Genomic DNA, 21,362 nt, shown 5'->3' with positions numbered 1-21,362 from the left:
CCCAGCGATCACATGACGTCACGTGCACGGGGATCAGTCCTGCCGAAGCTCAACACCATGAAAACCCTGAGAGCTGCACAGCTGGAATCCTCACTTTCCTGCGTGAGGCAGATTCTTAACTGGAGTTTCTTGTTAGTGGCCGACCCGTTCTTCCAGTTCGAGTGAAGGTTGAAAGCGGAGTCTAACTGTTTGACCTTTTAAAAAGACAGAAGTTCTGACATTTCAAATGCAGAAACAATTAACATGAATAATCTCATTAGCTCTGTCGGCTCCTGCAGGGATCAGCTGACGTTATTAGTTCAACCTGAGCTGCTCCTGCACTGACGAGTCAAACTCTACATGAGGAGACATGTGGAGACGTGCTGAGCTCAAGAAACAGAGAAAATGTGATTTAATTTATCTGTAAAATTAACTTTCTGTTGTTTTCCAGGTTCCCTCATAATAAAAGAACAACTTGATAATGAATCCAAGTTTCTAATTGTTCCAGACTTCTGATATTTCCATTTAAAGTGTAAAAGAAGAATCACGATATCTCATCATTTGTTTGTTTATCATCCAACTCCAGACGCCATCATTTCCTCGTGATGGAACCTGGATGTGACTGGATGAAGCTGATCTCCAGCCTCCTTTGAGCTTTAATAGCTGCAGAGGGAGTTTCTGCTGGAGTCGAGCAGGTCAGACCCAAACACACGGTCTGCAGGGAGGAAGCCGTGCAGCAGGAAAATAACACGTTTGGTCCATGGCAACAACACAACTAATAACACAGTGATGAACACAGAAATCATTATTCTGCTGCAGCGGCACCGGCTTTACAAAACCTGAACACTGGGCCAAGACCCTGCGCTATTTCTGGAATCAAGTCATGTGAACTCCTGACATATGAGTGTGTGATACTGCAGCTCCACAGACCGAGGATATGATTATACCATGACTGCTGTGCACTTTGTTTAATGTCAGGCAGGGATTCGTATTTTACATTCTCTCTTCAACCGCTGCAGATCTCAGGGGGAACATCCTCGCATGTCGGCAAATGGTTTTTAGATTGTTATCTTAAACAAACAATATAAAATACATGATGCAAAAAGATATTAGAAGGTAATAGAAGAGTCATTCAAATGTTCTTTAAAATTGTATTTCTCTTCTCCTGGTGGTGAACACACTGTCTTCTTATAGAATTATAGTCTATAGTTCAACATGTATTGCCATGAACAATAAGAGAAGAAATTAATATGATATAAATGAGTCTGTTTGGTGCTAAGACCGTTTTTCGATGTTGAAGCGGGTGAGACCATGTGTTGTATCCCACCCCCACCCCCCTACATAGGATTTGGGATATTCCAAATTAAATTATGGAATAGTTTTCTAAATTAAAATAAAACAACTGGATTTTAGAAACCTGAAATGTTGTTTTCCAAGTAAGAATTCATATAAATAATCGTGGATTTCTGAATATCTGAAATGTTCCTAATACGATGAATGTCTAGTGATTAAATATTAAAACCTGTTTTCACGCTACAATGTGATTAATCTCTCTTCACATGAAGATGCTCAGGTTTCACTCTGATCTCTATTTCAAAGACTGTGAGTGTCGCTGGATGTTAAATCTGGACTGAAATAATACGACTAATACATTTCAGATGTTTTAAATCAAAGGTGTAAAGTCTGGAGACGTGGATCTGTGCTTTTCCAACGTGACACACAACTTTACCGCTGATCGAGCTCCTTTTAGAAAAACCCACACTCGAACCAGACGGATGGTGGCAGCTCTCCATCGACCTCTTCATCCAGTGGGATGTAGCTGCTTTTAGGCCTCGTGTTGAGCCCACCACGCACTCACCTCCGTCCCTGTAATGCTGCTTAATAACCCGTTATTTCAAAGAGAGGATGTGCAAAATGAGCTTGTAGTTCAGAATCTCTCCAAACGCGACAGATGGTCCGACACACGGGCCAGAAAAAGGCTTTTGGAATAGATCCCGGCTCTAATTCTGGAAAAATGCAGTTTTCAGAGCATCCAGGTGGACGACTTAACATTTAGTGAGTAGGTGAGAGTGACTTCATCGCTGTTGAAACGTTTTAATGACGCAGGAAACATTCATCAGTAAATTATGATAATAAACACGTTATCCTCTCAGAAATCAGACGATCCACAACCCACTCGTCCTCTCGTCATCTCTACCTTCGTAATCAATACTCAGCTGAAGCATTCAGTGTTGTGTGTATTCAGTGTTTCTCACGTGTGAATAACGTGATCGGCGCGTTGTTTGAAAAACACGCCGCGACCTGGCGTCGGTCGGAAATAGGCTGAGGTCACAGACGCCTCCCACACGTTTGCACACTGTCACACGTTGAGTTCTTCTGCTGTGTGGCAGCAGCAGCAGGTCCCCCTCTCTCCTGTATCCTGTTTGATTCCACCACAAACAGAGTTTATCTTTATCATACAAGTTACAATATTGACACTCGCCACGGTGGGTTTCTGGAGGCTGGCGCTGAGATTATCACTGATCCTGATCACAGCTGCTCCTCTCTGGCACCTGAACCTCAGAACCTCATCTTGGTTCGGACTCTGGAAAACCATGCATCAGTTTCTTATCTCTAATCCAGATATTTGCGTTGCTTCATCCCCGGCTTTATAATGTGGGACAGAGAAATGTGCCGTGTCTGGTGATCGTCAGAGGTTAAACTCTTCAGATCTATGACCTATACTGCATCCAACCACCAGGCGGTGATCAAAGTGATATGGCTTCACTTGGGGGCTTTAATGTCATTCATATTTATAGTCTATATGGTATCAACACGTTTAGTTTAATGAATCAATCTCAGCAGCAGACTTTCTGTTTACTTTTAATATCTTGGGTGAACTTTGCAGACAGAACTTTTCATTTCACTGCCGTAATCCTTTAAAGTCTTTTGACTGTGTTTTATTGGATCTATTACCACTGATATAATTCTAACTTTTCCTCCAACACGTGTGGAAATAACACATCATGACCACTGTGATACTGGTCGTACGTACTCACTGCTGCAGGTGGCACGTCCCCTTGCTGCTGCATCGACCTCCGTCCTGCTCCTGGCAGAGTTACGTTCTTTTCCTGCCACAACATGTCGGCTAATGAGAAAATTAGCTGATCAATCTCCTCTGTGCCGCCAACTCACTCCTTCACTCTCTTGACTCCTCGGTCTGGACGGGGCCCGTCGAGCCTCGTCGTGACAACACACAGGGAGAATTCCTAGAGCACGTTGCTGTCTGATGAAAACTTTAGCTTCATTAACTTCGAGGGTTTTGTCACGGTTCTGCTGCGGATGACATTTTTCTAATTCATTTCATCAGCGCTGCTGCACGAGCGACAGCGACGGAGCAGGAGCGGCAGATAACACGGAAATGTGTTTCTGTGACTCCGGCTTGTTTGTGTGGAAATAAAGAACGTTTTTAATTTAACGCCTCCGACACCTCGTCATCCTCATCTTCCTCATTCTGCAGGTGTGTTTGACTCCAGGGCCGCAGGATCCCGACACTTTTATATTATTATAATATATGATTTAATATAACTGTTATATGCACTAATGACACAGCGTCAGTAGCATTGCTCTGATTATTAATTGGCGCTGCTTCGTTTACTGCTGTCATCATCAATTATATTATCACATTCAGATAATAACAGTGTGATGGTGTTTAAATACAAATCAGTTGTTTTTCAACCCAACCAATCGAGGTCCTCGCTCATTGTTTGTTGTCTCTCGGTGAATTTGTGAGGTCACGACCTTATACTGTGTGAATAATGAGATCATGTATAAAATCTGAAATGAACAGAAAACTGGACGGCTCCAGTTACTCTCTGGCATCTTGTGAGTTTCTCTTATCTTATAAGCTCGTGTACTTGTGGTTTTGAATCCGTCACCTCGACCAGGAGAGAACAAGTGATCTCCTCAGGTTCTCTGCAGACCTTCTTCACCTCTGAGAGATTCATTCAACTCCGTCACTGTTGTTTGCCCCAAGTCTCATTTTCTCAGAATGAGGGGACGTGAAATAAGAAATCTGAGACAAAATGAATAAACAGTGGAAAGATATCCGACACTGTTTATGCACCAGTGTGGAAATATGTAATATCTACATAAATAAACAATGAAAAGTCAATATCTAGTTTGCGAAGTTACAATGAGGAAGAGACGACAAACAAACCTCCAGTAAATGACCTGAAAGAATCCAAACAACCTAAATCATTTATGGAAATCATCTCTATTTCTGTATGGAAAATAAAATGTAAAAACAAAACAAAGATAGATAGATTTGGAAAAGATTGTGTTACAGCAGCATCAAATATTGCACATTGACTGCAAAGGTAAAGTTAGGAATCAGATAAAGATCAATAATCAATATTAATCAAGCCTTGTGGCAAATCACACGTACAAAACATGTGATCCGGAAAATAAAATCAATGAAGACTTGACATGTTTGTACAGACGATGTGAAGATGATGAAGTGAATTGTGAATTCTTGAAGTGTAACCTTGAAAAGCCGGAGGGAGTTTCCCGGCTGTGAGGAAAACAGAAGCTCGACTGACATTTAAAAAAAAGGAAAACGTCTCTTTTTATCATCTGTGGAGTTTCACAGATAAAAGGTGTCTTTGAAATCTGTGTTTTTATGCTTAAGACCCGTGAGGATCTGAGAACCTTGAGAGAGCTTTGAACATTTGGCCTTTTTTCAACAGTCAGAGAGTAAAACGGCTTAAATTCACCGCTAATACACGAGCTGGAGTTTGAGTCTGCATCAGAAACAGGTTTAATCCTTATTAATAATTAACAATCAACAGTCAGCAGGTGAACACATGTTGGTACAATCACTGCTGCTGAAAAACCTTTTAGCAAACAGTCATAAAACATCCAGCTCTTAAATTTCAGCTCTTGAATCTGAATGCTGCTGTGATTTACGTATATTGTTACTGATTTGATTTCTGAATATAATTATAGATCCATTGTTTGTGCAATAGTCCGTGAAAAATGAGTCAGAATGAGCAAATATTAGGAGTAATGAACATAAACAAGCTGTTTTTCATGTTGGTTCAAACAGAAGAAGAAAACCTCAACAAGTATGACATTCATGGCCCTCAGAGGATGTATCCTGTTGAATTTGATGATCGTCTGATTTTTCTTTTTCTTTTACTGCCTGTCAATAAAGACGAAATGTCCCAAAAATATTATATTATATTATAATATATATAATAATTTGTTATTCTGACATATTGAAGGTCCAGAGAAAATATGACTGAAGCTGTGGATGTCCGTCAACTAATCTTCATCCCTCTCAGCTGTTCTTTGTGTTTAGTGTGAAAACCATAATACTTATATACTGTACATGTCTAACATTATCATCTTATGTCGTATCTGTCAATGTAGAACTCAAACTTCCAGACAGGGTCATTAGGAAGATTTATAAAATTTTGTAACCACTTTTATTGAAAGTAAATGATTGTTTATTCTTATTCTAACTCTTCTGTGTCCCAGTTGAAAACCAGCTCTGCTCTGTAGCAGCTCTCACAGGAATTATCAGCTTTTTTATATCTGTTTTTTTTTTTTAAAGCTCAGAGCTCAGCCAGGGAATAATAACAGTATTTTTTTTAAACCCACTTATCACACGCAGGTGAATGGGAAAGAAAATTGGACTCATGATGTCTGAGACCTGCACTGAGGAGAAAATGACAGAGAGGGAGTCGTTTCCTTTTCTAATGGAAACACTGTGTTTGGTGAATCTGAGAACAAATGATCAGAGGAAGAGACGACGGCAGCGTTTGTGCTCCTGGTGATGAAGATTCTCTGTCGGCGCCGAAGCCTTCCTCCTCCTCCTCCTCCTCCTCCTCATCATACCTCATGGTAGCATTTCCCACCACTTGTCTAAAATTGGACACCCTGGTGAGATTGCCCACCCCCTCCGCCGGGCAACCCACCAGACAAATATAAACCTTCTTTTTGTGACTCCACACAATCACAGTGATTATTCTCATTTAAAGGTGGTGGTGGTGGTGGTTTGATGAAGGGGGGGGGCACGGCTTTCTAGATGGTGGTTGCCATGGATTTCTCTCAAAAGCTTTTGGTTTAATGGCACATCCCACTTCTGATGTCAGTGCTCGAGCCAGAGGGAGGAAGGAGTTGAGATGGAGAGGGAGAGAGAGAGAGAGAGACGAGGGCAAAGGGAAGGGAAGGAGGGAGCTAGGGAGGGAGGGCGAGGGAGGGGAGGGAGGGCGAGGAGGGGAGGGGAGGCAGCCTGTTGCTCATCATCAAATAACCTCCGTACTCCACGAGCCTGGTGCTGGTGCACAGAGGCAGCAGAGTTAAACCAGGCGGCAGCACAAGCATTTCATATTTTTCTTGCCCATGTGCATCTCAGCGCCTTCAGCGAACCACCAGCTGCAGAGGAAGTGACTCGGGAGCGCAGTGAGTATTCAGAATTTGTTCTTTTATCAATAATCATGCGCCCAAACTTGAGGTTGGAGTGAGACACCCTCCAGTTGTAAGTCACACTTTGAGAGTTTGACCGATTTCCCTGCAGGAGGTTTGTCAGATTTACTCTGTGTTTCAGTAGATCTCAGCACGACGACGTAGAAAAAGAATCAGATCTGTGAAAATATGCCGTGTAGTATTTTTATTTAAGCCTCGGGTGCATCAGGGAGGTCGGTTCCAACCAGATTGAGTTGATTTAATATCGACCACCTCCTCAACATGTCCTGCACAGATGCCGGTGTTTTGCATACTGGAGACCCTGCGTGCACACCATGGTAACCACGCTGCAGCCACGGTACAGTGTGTTATGGTCTGTCAACATTTACCCAGATCTCTGCAGAGACAAGGTCCAGTGTTGCAGAGACAAGTTTCTCTGTCGTGCTCTGCAGGCAGCGATATATAAACACAGCACACACGTTGGCTTCAAGGATCAACAACCACCTCTCAAATTCTAATTTTAAAATGCAAATCGCGGTCGGAGAAACTTTCTGAATCCGAGAGCCACTTATAGAAGTCCTCGAGCGGTGAATCATGGCCGATGTTGTGTTTTTCGGTGAATGCGTAAGAGCTGATTTACCAAACAGCACGTGGCCTCGCTCTGAAGGTGATGCTAGATTATGGCCCGTGATGTGATTGCCCACGATACGAGTTTGGATCGGTGATATATGATACTGTGATACATCATCCTCTCTCCCTCCTCCAGGTAATCGTGACTGTAATGAGATGAACTAATGACTTTTTCCCTGTCCGATTCTCCTCTGCAAAGAAGTAATTATAATCTGCCATCCCCCCCATGAGTCTATATGTGTAAGGTAGATATCCTGAAGCGTCATTAAAGCAGATCGAAGAGTCGCAGTCTCGTCATCTCCGGCGAGGGCTCAGACTCGACACAAGCCGAGTGACGGATGTGCTCTGAAAGTGGAAGTGGGATAAAGTTCTTGTTTTGTAAAGACCGTGGAGGCTGGAATCTTTTGTCCACGCTTGAATGAGATTGTGCCTCTTGCTGCTCAACTGAGCTTTTACCACCACACGCTGTGCAAAAGCAATTTCAGGACACACCAAATTCCTGTGGTCACCTTTGTGTTGTGTGTGTGAGGCTCGGTCTGTTACAGCCAGTGACAGGAAAGCTGTAATTCTCTGCACTCAACCACCAAACAATTTAAGCGCCGACCATCAAGCGATCTTGTTTCCTTCGTCTTCGTGGAACCTCGCTTCACATCCATCAGACAAAAAGAGCCCTGAGTGGTTGTTTGTCTGCTGAATTCATTCCATCTCATCAGCTCAAGCACTTGTCCACTCACAGAACATTGAATAGTGTTAAAAGTGTTTTTTTTCTTGAATCGATCATTGCTCGTACTTCCTGTCACCTCAGCCCACGGGGTCCGGCACTGGGTGCTGGTGCAGAGAGGCTTTGAAACACCGGAGTGACGGACGGTCACAGGTCTTCACCGGCATGAGGTCAGAGCTGCAGGCGCACTTTCATCAGCTGCCTGTAAAAAGAAAAGAAGTTGTTTACGTAGCCGAGGGCGACACGGTGCTGGAACGGCTGCAGCTCTGCAGGAAGAGGCCTTTGAAAGATGAAGAGTGAATATTTGGTTAACACACAGATGCAAACGCAGACAACTTACTGCCAGGCAATCTTTACATAATCCAGTTAGTCGAGTGTACAATCATCCACTCACAGAAACGCCTGCGAGGGAAACTGAACCAGTTTGTACAGGTGTGAAGTTGATGGGAAGCTGTGGGTTTAGTAAATATTGTTTGTCACAGTTTGTTTGGGGGCCGAGCGGACGAGGAGAGCGGAGGCATAATGTGGAGCAGTGAGGCAGAAACGTGGATATTAGGTGGGTCGGCTCAGACCCCGGCCTGTCGGGGGTTAGGAGGACGGGGGTTAGGAGGACGGACAGACAGGGGACGAGCTGGGAGATAAACTGCAGACAGAAAATGACGGAGGTGTGATGCTCTTCGTTCGGGAGACATTTAACTCAAAAGAGCAAGATGGGGGAAAATATATTTAAATGGCATTTTTAAAAGGTTAGATTCTCTCTAACATTTAGAATATGACAATGGGGTTATCTCAGTAAAGAAGAGTCGTTGGGTTGCATGTGAGGTTTTGAAATCAAATGGTCAAGAAGAGATAGACGATAAACAGCCATTACTGCAAATGAAGCTCAACATTGAAGTGTGTTACGTGCAGCACAGTGTAGTTCTCTGCACCTCGGGAACAGACTGCAGCACATTGTCAGAGTTAGGGAGACGACCACATGCCCTGCAGGTACAGTACGGCTGCGTCCAGGGTTTTTCCACATGCATTCACGCCGCCCACGTCCCAACAAAGAAGAAACTGTTTTGTTTACAACTGCTCCTGCTGGGAGTACTGTAAGGAAAGGTCTGTTCTGGGGTGCAACTGCTTCTGGCAGCGCCGATTGTTTCTGTGTCTAACCAGATTTCACAGCGAGAGACGGAGAGACAGAGGGAAAGAGAAGCAGAAAGAGAGAGAGAGAGAGAGAGAGGGAGTTGGTTCTTTGCAGCTTTTTGTGGTTTCAAGTCCATTTCTGGAAACAGCGGGCTCTTATAGTCCATTAGAGAACAGTGAGCCGTTAAGGGAATAGGATGTGAGTCGTTTGTTGGGGGAGAACAAAGGGGACATCATACGAATGGTTATTACGCCGGAGAGAGAAAGAACAGGACAGACATCCACGTTTCTGAGAGCATCCTGATAAAGACTTCACGAGGACACGTTACTGCCACGTCGGGAGGAATTTAATATGATGAGGAGAATCCAATAAGTGAGCAGCTGTTAAATAAACGTCACTTTGACTCCGAGGGCTGGATTCTCATCAGAAACACTGATCACTCATTAAATTACCATGTGTTTGTGTTTCACAGTCTGAGTCAAGTTGAATTGCAAATCCCTCATCCGGAGACAGATTGGAAAAGATCTGTCCAACATTCCCACGCTTCAATGTCGCCGTTAATAGGAATCGTTAATGAATGAGCTGCTCAAGTCATTTCTGGAGGATTCCTCGCCGCTCTGCACGTGTTCACCTCAAAAAGTAGATTCCCACCAATCGGAGGCATCACGGGGCAGAAAGTCTTTTTCCTGCAGGACGATAACATCTCAGTTAACGATCTAACTTCTAAAAAGGGTTTGGAATTCATTACGGCAAAGTTGCTCCACCGGGGCCTTGCAGCGATTCTCGTAACCGTCACATTAAAGTCATCTTGATCGATACTGGCGGTGGTGAGGCTCTCCAGGGACTCTCGAGGGGAGGGCACAGTGGGAAACGCATGCACAGTGCAGTCAGGCAACGGGGACTCACAACCCAGTGACTCACCAGGCAATCTGGAGAACATGCCCTGTGGCTGAGCTGCGATCACGCTGGCACAGAGAGAGGCCAGACCTCAGCCGATCTGGTGGGGGAGAGCAGCCGCCGCCATGTTTCATCCCTCTGCTTCCGAGATAGACTCTGTCCCCCGGAGGAGGACGAGTTTTTAAAAAGAAATGCCCCTGTGACTGTGGCAAAAAGCGAAAAAGCACAATCGGCTCTAAAGGCAAAGTGAGAAATCAAAAAGCCTCGAGGGGTTAAGTGTGATTTAATCTAGCAGGAGAGCGGTGTAGGCCCGTGCACGTCCACACTGCTGGTGCACTGTAGGCGTATCGATAACCTCCGCCACATGATGGAGGGGGGGGTGAGAACTTACGGATTCGTGGCAGCATAAGAGGAGGAATTCTACACCGTCGTTCTGCTTCTGATTTGATAGACGGCGTTTGTCTGTGAATGTGGATTTTGTCCAGGTTGTATTTTTGAACGATGGCTTTTTCAGTCCTCCTGTTGTCTGTTCATCTGCCTCTTTTTAAAGTATCATTGCTTTATATACTATTTATTTATTATCTTCTCTTTTCTAAATTCCTAAATCGTGAGCCTCGATGTTCTAAAATGGAAACTGATGATCCGAGGTTCCACATGTCAGCGACTGAAGAGAGAAACAGTGACACAGCCTCAGGACGGATCACGTAGGTTCACACCAGCAGGCAGAGAGTCGAGCTCAGGGGGTTCTCTCTAATTTCATGGGTGGAGGGGGGTGCTGGGTGTAATCAGTGGCTCCCACTGACAGTGCAGGTGCCTAATAAGCGTTCAGTCACACAGTCACGTCCCCGGTTGAGACGCCCGAGCCTCCTTCCCGACCCAGAGCTGGTGGAGCTGCAGATCCAGGCTCTGACATTTTGATTCCTGAGCGGCGAACCGGCCTCCTCCTAAATTAATGTAATTGATTCAATTAGTTTGGACACGAGCCACAAACTCGTCTCTGCATCAGAGACAAACAGAAATCTGTGTCTCTGTCGTGATGCACGAAGGCTGCTCCATCTCTCTATCTCTCTATCCTTCTCTTTATCTATCTCTCCATCATATATATCTATCTCTCTACCCTCTCTCTTTATCCCTATCTCTATTATATATCTCCATCTATCTCTATCTCTGTATCTCATCTCTCTCTCTCTTTATCTCTATCTCTTTCTATATTATATATCTCTATCTCTATCTCTATCTCTATCTATATCTCTTTCTCTTTCTCTTTCTCTTTCTCTTTCTCTTTCTCTTTCTCTTTCTCTTTCTCTTTCTCTTTCTCTTTATCTCTATCCCTGTCTTTATCTCTATCTATATTATAAATGTATATCTCTCTATCATATATCTCTCTCACCCTCTCTCTTTCTCTTCATCTCTATCTCTGTCTTTATCTCTATCTCTCTATTCTCTCTCAATCTATATCTTTCTATCTCTCTCTCTCACTATCTTTATCTCTCTCTCTCTTTCTATATCTCTGTGTATCTAACTCTCTCTATCTCTATCCCTCTCTGTATCTCTATCTATATTATATATCTCTTTCTCTTTCTCTTCATCGCTCTCTCTCTATTCTCTCTCTCAATATATATCTTCCTGTCTCTCTCTCTCTCTCTCACTCTCTTTATCTCCATCTCTCTGTGTATCTCTATCTTTCTTTATCTATCTATTTTTATCTTTATCTGTCTCTATCTATCTCTCTTTATCTCTATCTCTCTCTCTATCTATCCACATATATATACGTCCCTGCAGAGAACAAACAGTAGAGATGTTGCTCTCAGTGAAACTCACAGTGTGACTGCACCTCATCTAACACCCGGTGGAATCCCTGTGTTTTAATCCAACCAGCGAGAGAGATGAAATAAAGCATCCAGAACCGTGACATCAGTGAAGGATCCAACATCAGGATCATGATTTATGATTCCCAGTCTGCTGCGGTGAACAGATGTCCACACGCTCTGTGGGGGGGGGGCTGTTATCCCTCGTTCCCCGATGTATCCAGAGATCAGTGACCAGGTTTAATGAGGCGTAAATGAGATCTTCATACTGCTCAGATAACGCACACAGGCATGTTTGTGATGTAATGTACAGAAGCTTGATGTGATTTCCCCTCTGTGCTTTCCTGGGAGTTGTTGGACTGATGTTTTCGAGACCGAGATGAGCAGATCCCCAGTCAGAGCAGTAATGATGCAGCTACAGTCGTGATGTATCGTGACTTGTCTCGTCTCGTCTTCCCTGATCTCTGCCTGGACGTCCTCACCCCCCTGCCCTTCGTCCTGGATCAACAAGCATCGAGATTATTCATTTGAACAAAAAAAAAAAGTGCAGAACAGAGGAGAAACATCCACTCTTCTTTTCTAATCTTCAAGATATTCACCATTAATTGAATATGGCGTCTCGAACCTCTCAAACTTGCAGATCTTTGCAGAAAAAGAAAATGTCATACCTGTGGACCAAGGTGATTAATAAGAAAACGTAACTTTTCTTATTTACTTGCTACTTCTGCTTCAGGAACGAGATATTTTTGTTTATGGAGAAGAACTGGATCTAGTGATTATACATTTGTTAAGGGGACACTTGTATATATTTTTTGTTGGATGTGAACGTGGGCTGTAGTTTGGAAGAAAAAAGCCTGAATAACTAAAATCAAGCGCAAACCAAAAGAACTTCGGCTTCATGGAGGTTACACGTCCGTGCAGCAGGAACCTAACGGTCGCCATAGTTTCATCGAATCACTTCAGTCCCAGTTTGTGTGTCGTGACGTTACTCACACAGGGCAGCGATTGTGTGCATGTAACGTGCGTGTCAAGTTAAAAGCATCAACAACAGCTCCGCGCGGACATGTCCACCTGTCAGGGTACGTGATCGATGGAGCGGCACTGACCCATGTGTGTTTTGAAAGGGGTGAAAGTGACTTGTGGTGTCAAATGTGACTTGTGGTGTAAAAGCGCTCTGAGTGGTTGTTGTGAAAAGAGAAGTGGTGCGTTCAATGCAGCCATTAACCTCCAGGCTCAAAGGAGGACTGTCGCCCCAAAGTCTCCAAAGCAGGAAACACAGCTTCCACTGCCAACATGAAAACACGATGCCAGACAATAGGTTTTACCGTAATTTGTGTTACACTGAACCAGTGCAATTGTAAACATAGTAAATAATAAAATGCGGAATTCAATTAATAATATTACATAACATTTCTTATATTTCAAGGGAAAAGAGTCCAACATGTTTGATTTACATTCCATTGGGAGGAGTGACGAACTCATTATCAACCCATTTATAATGTGTCCCTTCTCTTATTCAGTGTCGAGCAACCAGCAAAGTTTGTGAACTGCATTTGGATTCAATCCTGAACCCACTCGGATCGTTTAAACAAGAAAATGGGTATTAGCTGTAAGTTCTTTACAGGTGACAGGTTCCAAACCACTTAGTGACACTCAGTAGAGTTCACACCTCCGCTAAGACCCAACAGTCTCCTTACATTCATCTGTACACACTCTAGGATATCCGTCCACTAAATGTGCCTGATTCTTTTCATCCAGATCCATAGATTATTCCCTGGGACATTGATGAAAGAGGAGACTTCTTCTCGTGATCCTCCTGCTCGATGGGATCGTCTCATCTGTCACCTCATCGATCTCTAGCTGTGATAGCAGCTCGCAGACTGAGCATTCTTACATGTCCGTCCCCTAAATGTGCCTGATTTCTGTCATCTGGATCCAGAGAATTATTCCCTGGGACATTGATGAAAATGTCAAAAACACAATGTCAAAGAAGACAGGTGGAGACGGGTGGAATCCATAAATTCTGGTGTGGATCTGGATCAGGGGGCAACATTTTCATTGATTTTTCAGATAATTATGTATCGATAAAACCAGGCATGTTTAGCGGAGTGATATTTATGAGTCTGTGCAATTTGGTGCAGACCCAGATAAGGATCCGGATCTATATGTAAACGTGGTGTCATCAGGAGGCTGTGGGGCCTTGGAGGAGAAGTCTGATCTCCGAATGACATTTGCACATTTATTACTCGTATTTCCTTGTTGCAACAATTCCGTTTCCACGGGGCTTCACATTCAGACAGGAGATAATTAAAATCAATGCGCTGTAAGTGCCTCCCGCTGCTGCAGCGCTGCACTGTGGAGTGGCTCACTCTGGGAAGAGGATGGAACCGCTCCATGTTTTCAGTGGTGAAGCACAAGTGGAATAACGTTGAACAATGTTAGTGTTCCAGCTTCACAGGAAGCTTCTCTACAAGGCCATTAACGTCCTTTCAAATTAATTGTTACTTTGAAAAATAGGATATAAAAACCAATTAGATTTTTATCATTTATCTTTTTCAATTTCATCAATTTAATTAGAAATGTCTTCAAAATGCTGACTACACGAGGGCTGGGAATATGGGAATTGTTGGGATGCTACAGTGAGACGTGAGATATGAAACAACATCTGTCAAAGAAACAACAGCCCGCTCATGTTTTCCGATGTGAGCTGCTGTCACGACCAGAGATTGAAGGGGTGCAGGCAGAAGGCAGAGGGGACAGATAGACAGTAGTGAAGTGTCGACAACATCAAGCAGAAGGATCAGGAGAAGCTGGAAAACCACAGAGGGCTGAACAAGGAGGTGGAGAAGATGTGGAAAGTGAAGGTAACAGTGGTTATCAGAGTGAATCCGGCAGATTCCAGGAACAACGTCTGAGATCTTTCTCCAGAAGAACACGGTCTGAAGAACAGAAACATATTTTATGTACAAGCAAGAAAACAAGACAGACAAATATAAAATCCCGGTGTAAGAAATTCAGATGCTCAATCTGAGTAGGAAGAAAAACTGTTTTCTTTCTTCAACAATAAGCTTTGTCGTAAACGTGAGAACTCAACAATCTGCCGCCGGTGTCGCAGATTCACACTCAGAACAAATACAAACTACAACAACACAAGTCTCTCATCTGAAAGTCTAAATGTCATCAGTGTGACATGGTTTCATTTCTTCATATGAGATTATTTTGTTTTGTTTGGATCCAGTTGTGTAGAAATTTAGGTCTGTACATAATTTGTGCAGTTTTACATCAGATATTTTCATTTCATGTTTTCACCCCTGTTCATTTGTTTGTTGGTTTGTTTGTTTCTAAGCGAAACCAACTGAACAGATTTGGTATGTGTCAGAGATGGAAGCTGCTACATCTTGGTGCGGATCTTGGAATGTGTTTTTCAACATTTTCACTATTTTCCCGAAGAATAATTCAAGGATGCTGATAAAACAAATCCGGCACATTTAGGAAACTGGTGCAGCTTGAAACTGTCTCAGTCTGTTCTCTGTGTTTTCTCTCTGAAGGTCGAGATGTGCCGGTGCTAGCTTGAGCTCCGGGATGTGAGCGGACCAGTAAAGATGACCCTGTTGGCGGGTGATGGCTCTGACTATGACTACAGCGCCCTGAGCTGCGACTCCGACACCTCCTTCAACCCACCGCCCCTACAAGAGGAAGAGGCCCAGAAGGGAGTTTTCTACAAGAGGGCCCAGCGCGCTCCAGAGCTCCACGACGACACCCAACTGTCCAGCAGCCGTAAGCTGCACGCCATCATCAATGTGGGCGGCCTGCGTTACCAGCTGCCCTGGACCACCTTGGAGGACTTCCCCCTGTCCCGTCTGGGCCAGCTGCACCTCTGCAGCAGCTTCGACGAGATCATGGGTATCTGCGATGACTACGACGTTACACACAACGAGTTCTTCTTCGACCGCAGCCCTTGTGCCTTTCGCACCATCCTGACGTTCCTGCGGGCGGGCAAGCTGCGGTCCCTCCGGGCCATGTGCGCCCTCTCCTTCAGGGAGGAGCTGCTCTACTGGGGGGTGCCCGAGGAGAACCTGGAGTGGTGCTGTCGCCGGCGTCTGCTGCAGTGCGTGGAGGAGTTCGAGGCGATGGAGAGGGCGGAGGAGGAGGAGGAGCTCCTGGAGGACCTGTTGGATTCAGACAGTGGCCACAGGGAGGACGCAGGAGAGTCCAGAGCCAGCCGCTGCATGGGCAAGCTGAGGGACATGGTGGAGAGGCCGCACTCGGGCCTGCCGGGGAAGATCTTCGCTTGCTTGTCGGTGTTGTTCGTCACCATCACTGCCGTCAACCTCTCCATCAGTACCATGCCTGCCATGAGGAAGGAGGAGGAGGCAGTGAGTAGAATGACACTTCACGTTTGTCTGTATGTGAAGCATATATCGTAGGAACCCTTCATATTATTGGCTTCACACTTGGTATGTGTATTGTAAATTGCCAGAGAAAGTTCAGAGACGAATTTTGTGCGATTTGGACACGTGATACTTTCAATATGAATAGAAATTCAATAAACAGGCTCATAGCCAATGTGTCTTTGGTGTGTGGACCAGTTGAACATGTCTTCCTCTACGTCCTCGAATAAACTACACGATCGTGTGTGTAAAACATTAACTATAAACTCTTCAGTGCAGATAAACCAGGTAGGATGAACACAAAGTTCTAGGGAAAAAGTAAAGAAACTTGTTCATGTCAAAGGAAAAGTTAAAACAAAGATCCAAACTCCATCGCCTGCTGGGAAAGGATCTTGTGTTCCTTATTTCAAACTGTTGTAAAAACATAAAGACACTAAAGTATTTATACAACGAACCTTTGATACCCGACATGGTGGAAAGATTGGATTAGTCTGTGTTGCTGCAGCGGCTTTTAAATTGAGCTGCGTTCAAAAGCAAAAACGGAGGTAAAGTGATGTGTTATTTTCAAAAGCAGTTATTAAAATTCCTCGTCGTGGCACATCTCGTCTGTCAAGTCCTTTTAGACGATTGGCCTGATTAGAAAAAAAACATATTTGAAGTCTTCAGTCAGCTTTCATGAAACGCTTTCATTATTACGTCTGAATTCAATCACCACCGTAATTAGCAGCCTGGTCCTGTCACGTCGGGGGGAAATGGAATATTTGATCCACTCACTTAATTTCTCTTGCGTATATATGCAAACAGGGTTTTAATGAATTTCTTTTAGATGTTTTTGCAGAAAGAAATCCTGCTTTGGAAAAGAAATGAAGAGTCACTGCTGCAGCAAGAGAAAAACAAGATCTCAACTATTTTTGTTTGAAAGTAACTTCTAACCACATCAAGTGTTTAAGTTTCAGACATTTTTTTTAAATCTGTGTCTCGTTTTGTCAAAAAACATCATCAGACCAAACACAAATAAATGGGTCAAGAAAAAGCAAACAGGAAATAAAAGATCCAGATTTTTATTCTGATCTGCAACACATCAGTCCCCTTAATACGTGAAAAGAAATTCAAGCTTCTGTCCAGTAGTTTTTGCACAATTCTGCTAAAACTAACTAACTAACTAAACAAAGTAGATGAGAACATCATCTCCTTGGTGGAACAGTGATTTCAGAGGAAGTCACATGCAGAAATATACATATTTGACCCGAGAAGCTTTCACACTCTTCTCTGTCTCATTAAAAGTGTTGATATTCTCATTCTAACAGCTCCTCACCTCTTGTTTCTTTACGCCCAGACAAAAAAAGTGTTGCAGGGAAAGTGTGCAAGTGTCAGACTGAGCACAGGTTTAAATATATTCTCCCCTGCAATGGTCTCAAAGGCTCTGGGCCACGAACTGTGAGCTTTGAGAGGCTTTAAAACTCTGAATCAGCCTCATTTCTGTCTTATGACAAAACGTCCTCAAACATAAGTCACTAAAAAAAGCAAGTAAACATAGGTGATGATGTTTTTATGGCAATGACACGTCGTGCATTCACGTAATGATTGAGATTTGTTTGGAAAATTTAAAAGCACAGTTTGGGTGCAGGCCCAAATATTTTCTCTGTCCTGATATATAAATAATTTTGAAGTTGATTCTGCAGCCTTCCACTGTGCTTCACATTTAAGTGGCTCCCTCTAGTGATCACCGTGACCACTTACACCCGCTCTGTTCCTTCCCTCACAAGGGCACCTGCTCCCGGATGTGCTACAACATCTTCATCGTGGAGACGGTGTGCGTGGCCTGGTTCTCCCTGGAGTTCACCCTGCGCTTCATCCAGGATCGCAGCAAGCTGACCTTCCTGCGGCAGCCGCTGAACCTGATCGACGTGGTGGCCATCCTGCCGTACTACATCACCCTGGTGGTGGACATCACCTCCAAAGAGGAGAAGCGCCCGGGCTCAGGCAGCAGCTACTTGGACAAAGTGGGCCTGGTGCTGCGGGTCCTGAGGGCCCTGCGCATCCTCTACGTGATGAGGCTGGCTCGCCACTCGCTGGGCCTGCAGACTCTGGGCCTGACAGCACGCCGCTGCACACGGGAGTTTGGACTGCTCCTCCTCTTCCTGTGCGTGGCCATCGCACTGTACTCCCCTTTGCTGTACTTGATCGAGAACGAAATGGCCGCCACGCAGGAGTTCACCAGCATCCCTGCCACCTACTGGTGGGCTGTCATCACCATGACGACAGTGGGCTACGGGGACATGGTGCCGAGGAGCATCCCGGGGCAGGTGGTGGCTCTGAGCAGCATCCTGAGCGGGATCCTGCTCATGGCCTTCCCCGTCACCTCCATCTTCCACACCTTCTCGCGCTCCTACGTGGAGCTGAAGCAGGAGCAGCAGAGGCTGCTGCAGAGGAGGACACACTTCCTGCTGCGGAGCCGCATGGCCGGCCTGGGCAGCAGCCTCTCCTTAGAGAGCGACATGCTCTCCCCATAGGGTCTGACCCCAGAGACATGGACGACTGAGACTGGTGGACAGAACGAGAAGAGGGAGTCAAAGTGTCTTTAAGGGATAGTTCACTGAAAAATGGGAATTCACTCGTTATCTACTCACCACTGTGCCGATGAACTTTAGGAGTCCCAGGGGTAAACAGCGTTGCAGCCAAATCCGATACAATTGAAGTAAATGGCGACCACTTCCTCAAACGTAATAAAACAACAGAAAAAAACACAACATGCCTCCAAACTGCTCCTGTGGTGTCATCCAAGTGTCCTTAAGCCTTAAATGTTTTCATTTACACCAAGTTCTTACACATTAACTTCAATTGTATTGGATTTGGCTGCGACCCTGTTTACCCCTGAGACTCCTGAAGTGTTTAGTGAGTAGATAACGAGTGAATTTTCCTTTTTGGGTGAACCATCCCTTTAAGAACAACAAGTGTAAAGTGTACAAGGTTTATTTTTCTTCCCAGAAATGCAGCCTTGCTGTGTAGCTTTGATTCAACGTGAAGAATCCACAAAAAGAGGAAAAGAGGAAGAGGAGCGGATAAAAATAAAATTGTTATCTCTGCTTCACAGTCACAGAATCTTAAGTCAAATTTACAAAAATGACACGTAAACCTCACGAGAACTATTAAAGCATTAAGATCCTTATTTAATAGTCATAGGTTGAAATTCATTGTGATTCAGATGTGAAATATGTGGATTGACATAATAAATAAGAAGAGCACAAGCGTGGTTCTGACCCAACGACATCGTGCTGTGTTCCCTGATTAGATGTTGTACTGGAGTTGTTGATTTATCGTGTGCTCCTGGGAGTTGAACATCGTCGCCTCATGGAAACGTTCCCTGCTTGAGTTTCTATCCCCCCCCCTCTCTCCGGCACTGCCAGCGTCCACACATTAATTATCACGAGCTAATTGTCCTCCTCCGTCTCCTTGAGGTTTTCACATTATGCAGTTTTTAAACACTTTTGGACAGTTTGAAGATTGCATTATTACCGCGCTTGTAATTACTGCAGTTGCTGTGCATATAGCTGTTTATAATTTATCTCTCCTTAAAGTGGATTTAAACTGAAATCTGTATTTTCGTGCATCTCATTGTTTCACTGTTGTCTCTTGTTTCTCTCGTTTTTTAAACTGTACAACAACGCGAGTGACGACACGCGTGGGGTCAGAGACAGTTCAGCAGTAAACGTGACACAACACTACACACTACACAGCAGCTCACTGCAGAAACTGCTGTGAATATAGGTTATCTTACCGCTTGTTCCTCAAATACTCATCATTACAGAAGTAGAATTACCACAGTGCGGTTGCCGCAGTTTCAGTCTCGTACATTTTGTCTCCAGACTCCTATGAGGTCACCACGGCCTTTGACCTTTGACCTTTGACCACTGAAGTCTAGACATTAATCTTCAAGTCCAAGTAACGACTGGTGGAAACTTGGTTAAACTCAAATCAAATTTGAACAAATTCCCTGGAGGTGCTCTTGAGATATGTCAACCTGAAAAAATAACACCTCTGACCTCAGGGTGGCGCTGTAGCTACATATTCTGTCTGCTGCACAATAAAATAGATTTTTTTGTCATTTTCCAAGCTGTGCCTCTGTTTCTAACTTTACATTCATTAAAAGTTATTTTTTCAGATTAATATTCTTCACACAAAACATAAAATAACTTTATATTAATATTGATATTTTTGATCTTTAAGCCCATTTAAAACTATTTTAAATGTAAATACTTTTAACATTGTGTCGTTGCATTGTGGCGCTTGATAGGTAAAGGGTGTAATTACTTCTTCGGCCACTAAGTGCCGCTGTAGATTTCATGTCCAAAACGCACGCTGCCACGCATGCGCGTGTGCCAGGGACACGCTGCCTCCTCTGAACAGTAGGTGGCAGCCTCGTGTCATCGTGTGGAGAACAGAGAAGAAGAAGCTTGTCACTCAAATTCTTTGTTTTTATCACAAATCGGTGGAAAAACTGTTTATTTTGTTCTGAACTTCATTGATAGAGAAAATTATTATAAAAACATTATTGATTATTTTAATATCAGGTGTTTGATTTATCTTGATGTCTCTACATTATGGCAACATTAGAAGGGTCCTATTTGAGATGATCCTTCCTTCCTTCTTTCCTTCTTTCCTTCCTCCTTTATTTCATTCCTTCCACATTTCCATCTTTCCTTACTCTTGTCCCTAATTCACTTCCTTCCTTTGTCCTTCCATGTTTCAACCTTATTTCCTCTCCAATTCCCAATTCCCACTTCCTTAATTTATTCCTTCCTTTCTTTCTTCCTCCCATGTTTCCTTGCTTCCTTATTTCCTTCCCTCTTTTTTTGTTTATTTCCTTCCTAATTTCCTTATTTCCTCCCTATTTCCTTTTGTGCTTCATTCTCTGTCCTTACTTCCATTTGTCCTTATCACCTTTCTAAGTTCCCTCTTTTTTCTTTATTTCCTTCCTCGCTTCCTTCATTCCTTCCTTCCTTTCTTACCTCCTGCCAAGTTTCCTTGCTTCCTTATTTCCATCATTTCCTCTCCTCCTTCTCTTTTCTTATTTCCTTCCCAATTTCCCTATTTCCTTTTTGTGTTTCATTCTCTCTCCTTACTTCCATCCCTCCTTAACAACTTCCTAATTATTCCTTCTTCTATAATCTTTGGGCTTTATAACCCCCCCTCTCTCTCTCTGGGTGGGCGGGGCTCCGGTGAAAACGCCATTCAACTAAATCACAGGTCGATTATGCACGAAACGATCCAACCAATGAGAGGCTGGGAACGATGCGCAGGCCCCGCCCCTTGCCCGTCTCTCTCTCTCTCTCTCTCTCTCTCTCTCTCTCTCTCCT

General features: G+C 44.0%; 1 protein-coding gene across 1 annotated transcript; it reads left to right on the top strand.

Annotated features, from left to right (window-relative positions):
• Positions 1–6,273: 6,273 nt before the first annotated feature.
• Positions 6,274–18,662, top strand: kcng1 (potassium voltage-gated channel, subfamily G, member 1). Its single transcript, XM_035159644.2, has 3 exons — positions 6,274–6,426; positions 15,163–15,990; positions 17,772–18,662. The coding sequence occupies exons 2-3, from the start codon at positions 15,217–15,219 to the stop codon at positions 18,516–18,518; spliced, it is 1,521 nt and encodes a 506-aa protein (XP_035015535.1). The 5' UTR covers positions 6,274–6,426; positions 15,163–15,216; the 3' UTR covers positions 18,519–18,662.
• The last annotated feature ends 2,700 nt before the right edge of the window (positions 18,663–21,362 follow it).

Source organism: Hippoglossus stenolepis, chromosome 6 (genome assembly GCF_022539355.2).
Source record: "Hippoglossus stenolepis isolate QCI-W04-F060 chromosome 6, HSTE1.2, whole genome shotgun sequence".
In the NCBI taxonomy this organism is placed as follows: Eukaryota; Metazoa; Chordata; class Actinopteri; order Pleuronectiformes; family Pleuronectidae; genus Hippoglossus; species Hippoglossus stenolepis.
Note: the sequence above shows the minus strand (reverse complement) of the source record. Positions and strands in the feature narration are given on the sequence as shown.

Coding starts and splice junctions, on each gene's coding strand:
- kcng1 (XM_035159644.2), top strand. CDS start 15,217: ATGACCCTGTTGGCGGGTGATGGCTCTGACTATGACTACAGCGCCCTG. Junction 15,991..17,771: donor TGAGGAAGGAGGAGGAGGCA/GTGAGTAGAATG, acceptor TTCCCTCACAAG/GGCACCTGCTCCCGGATGTG.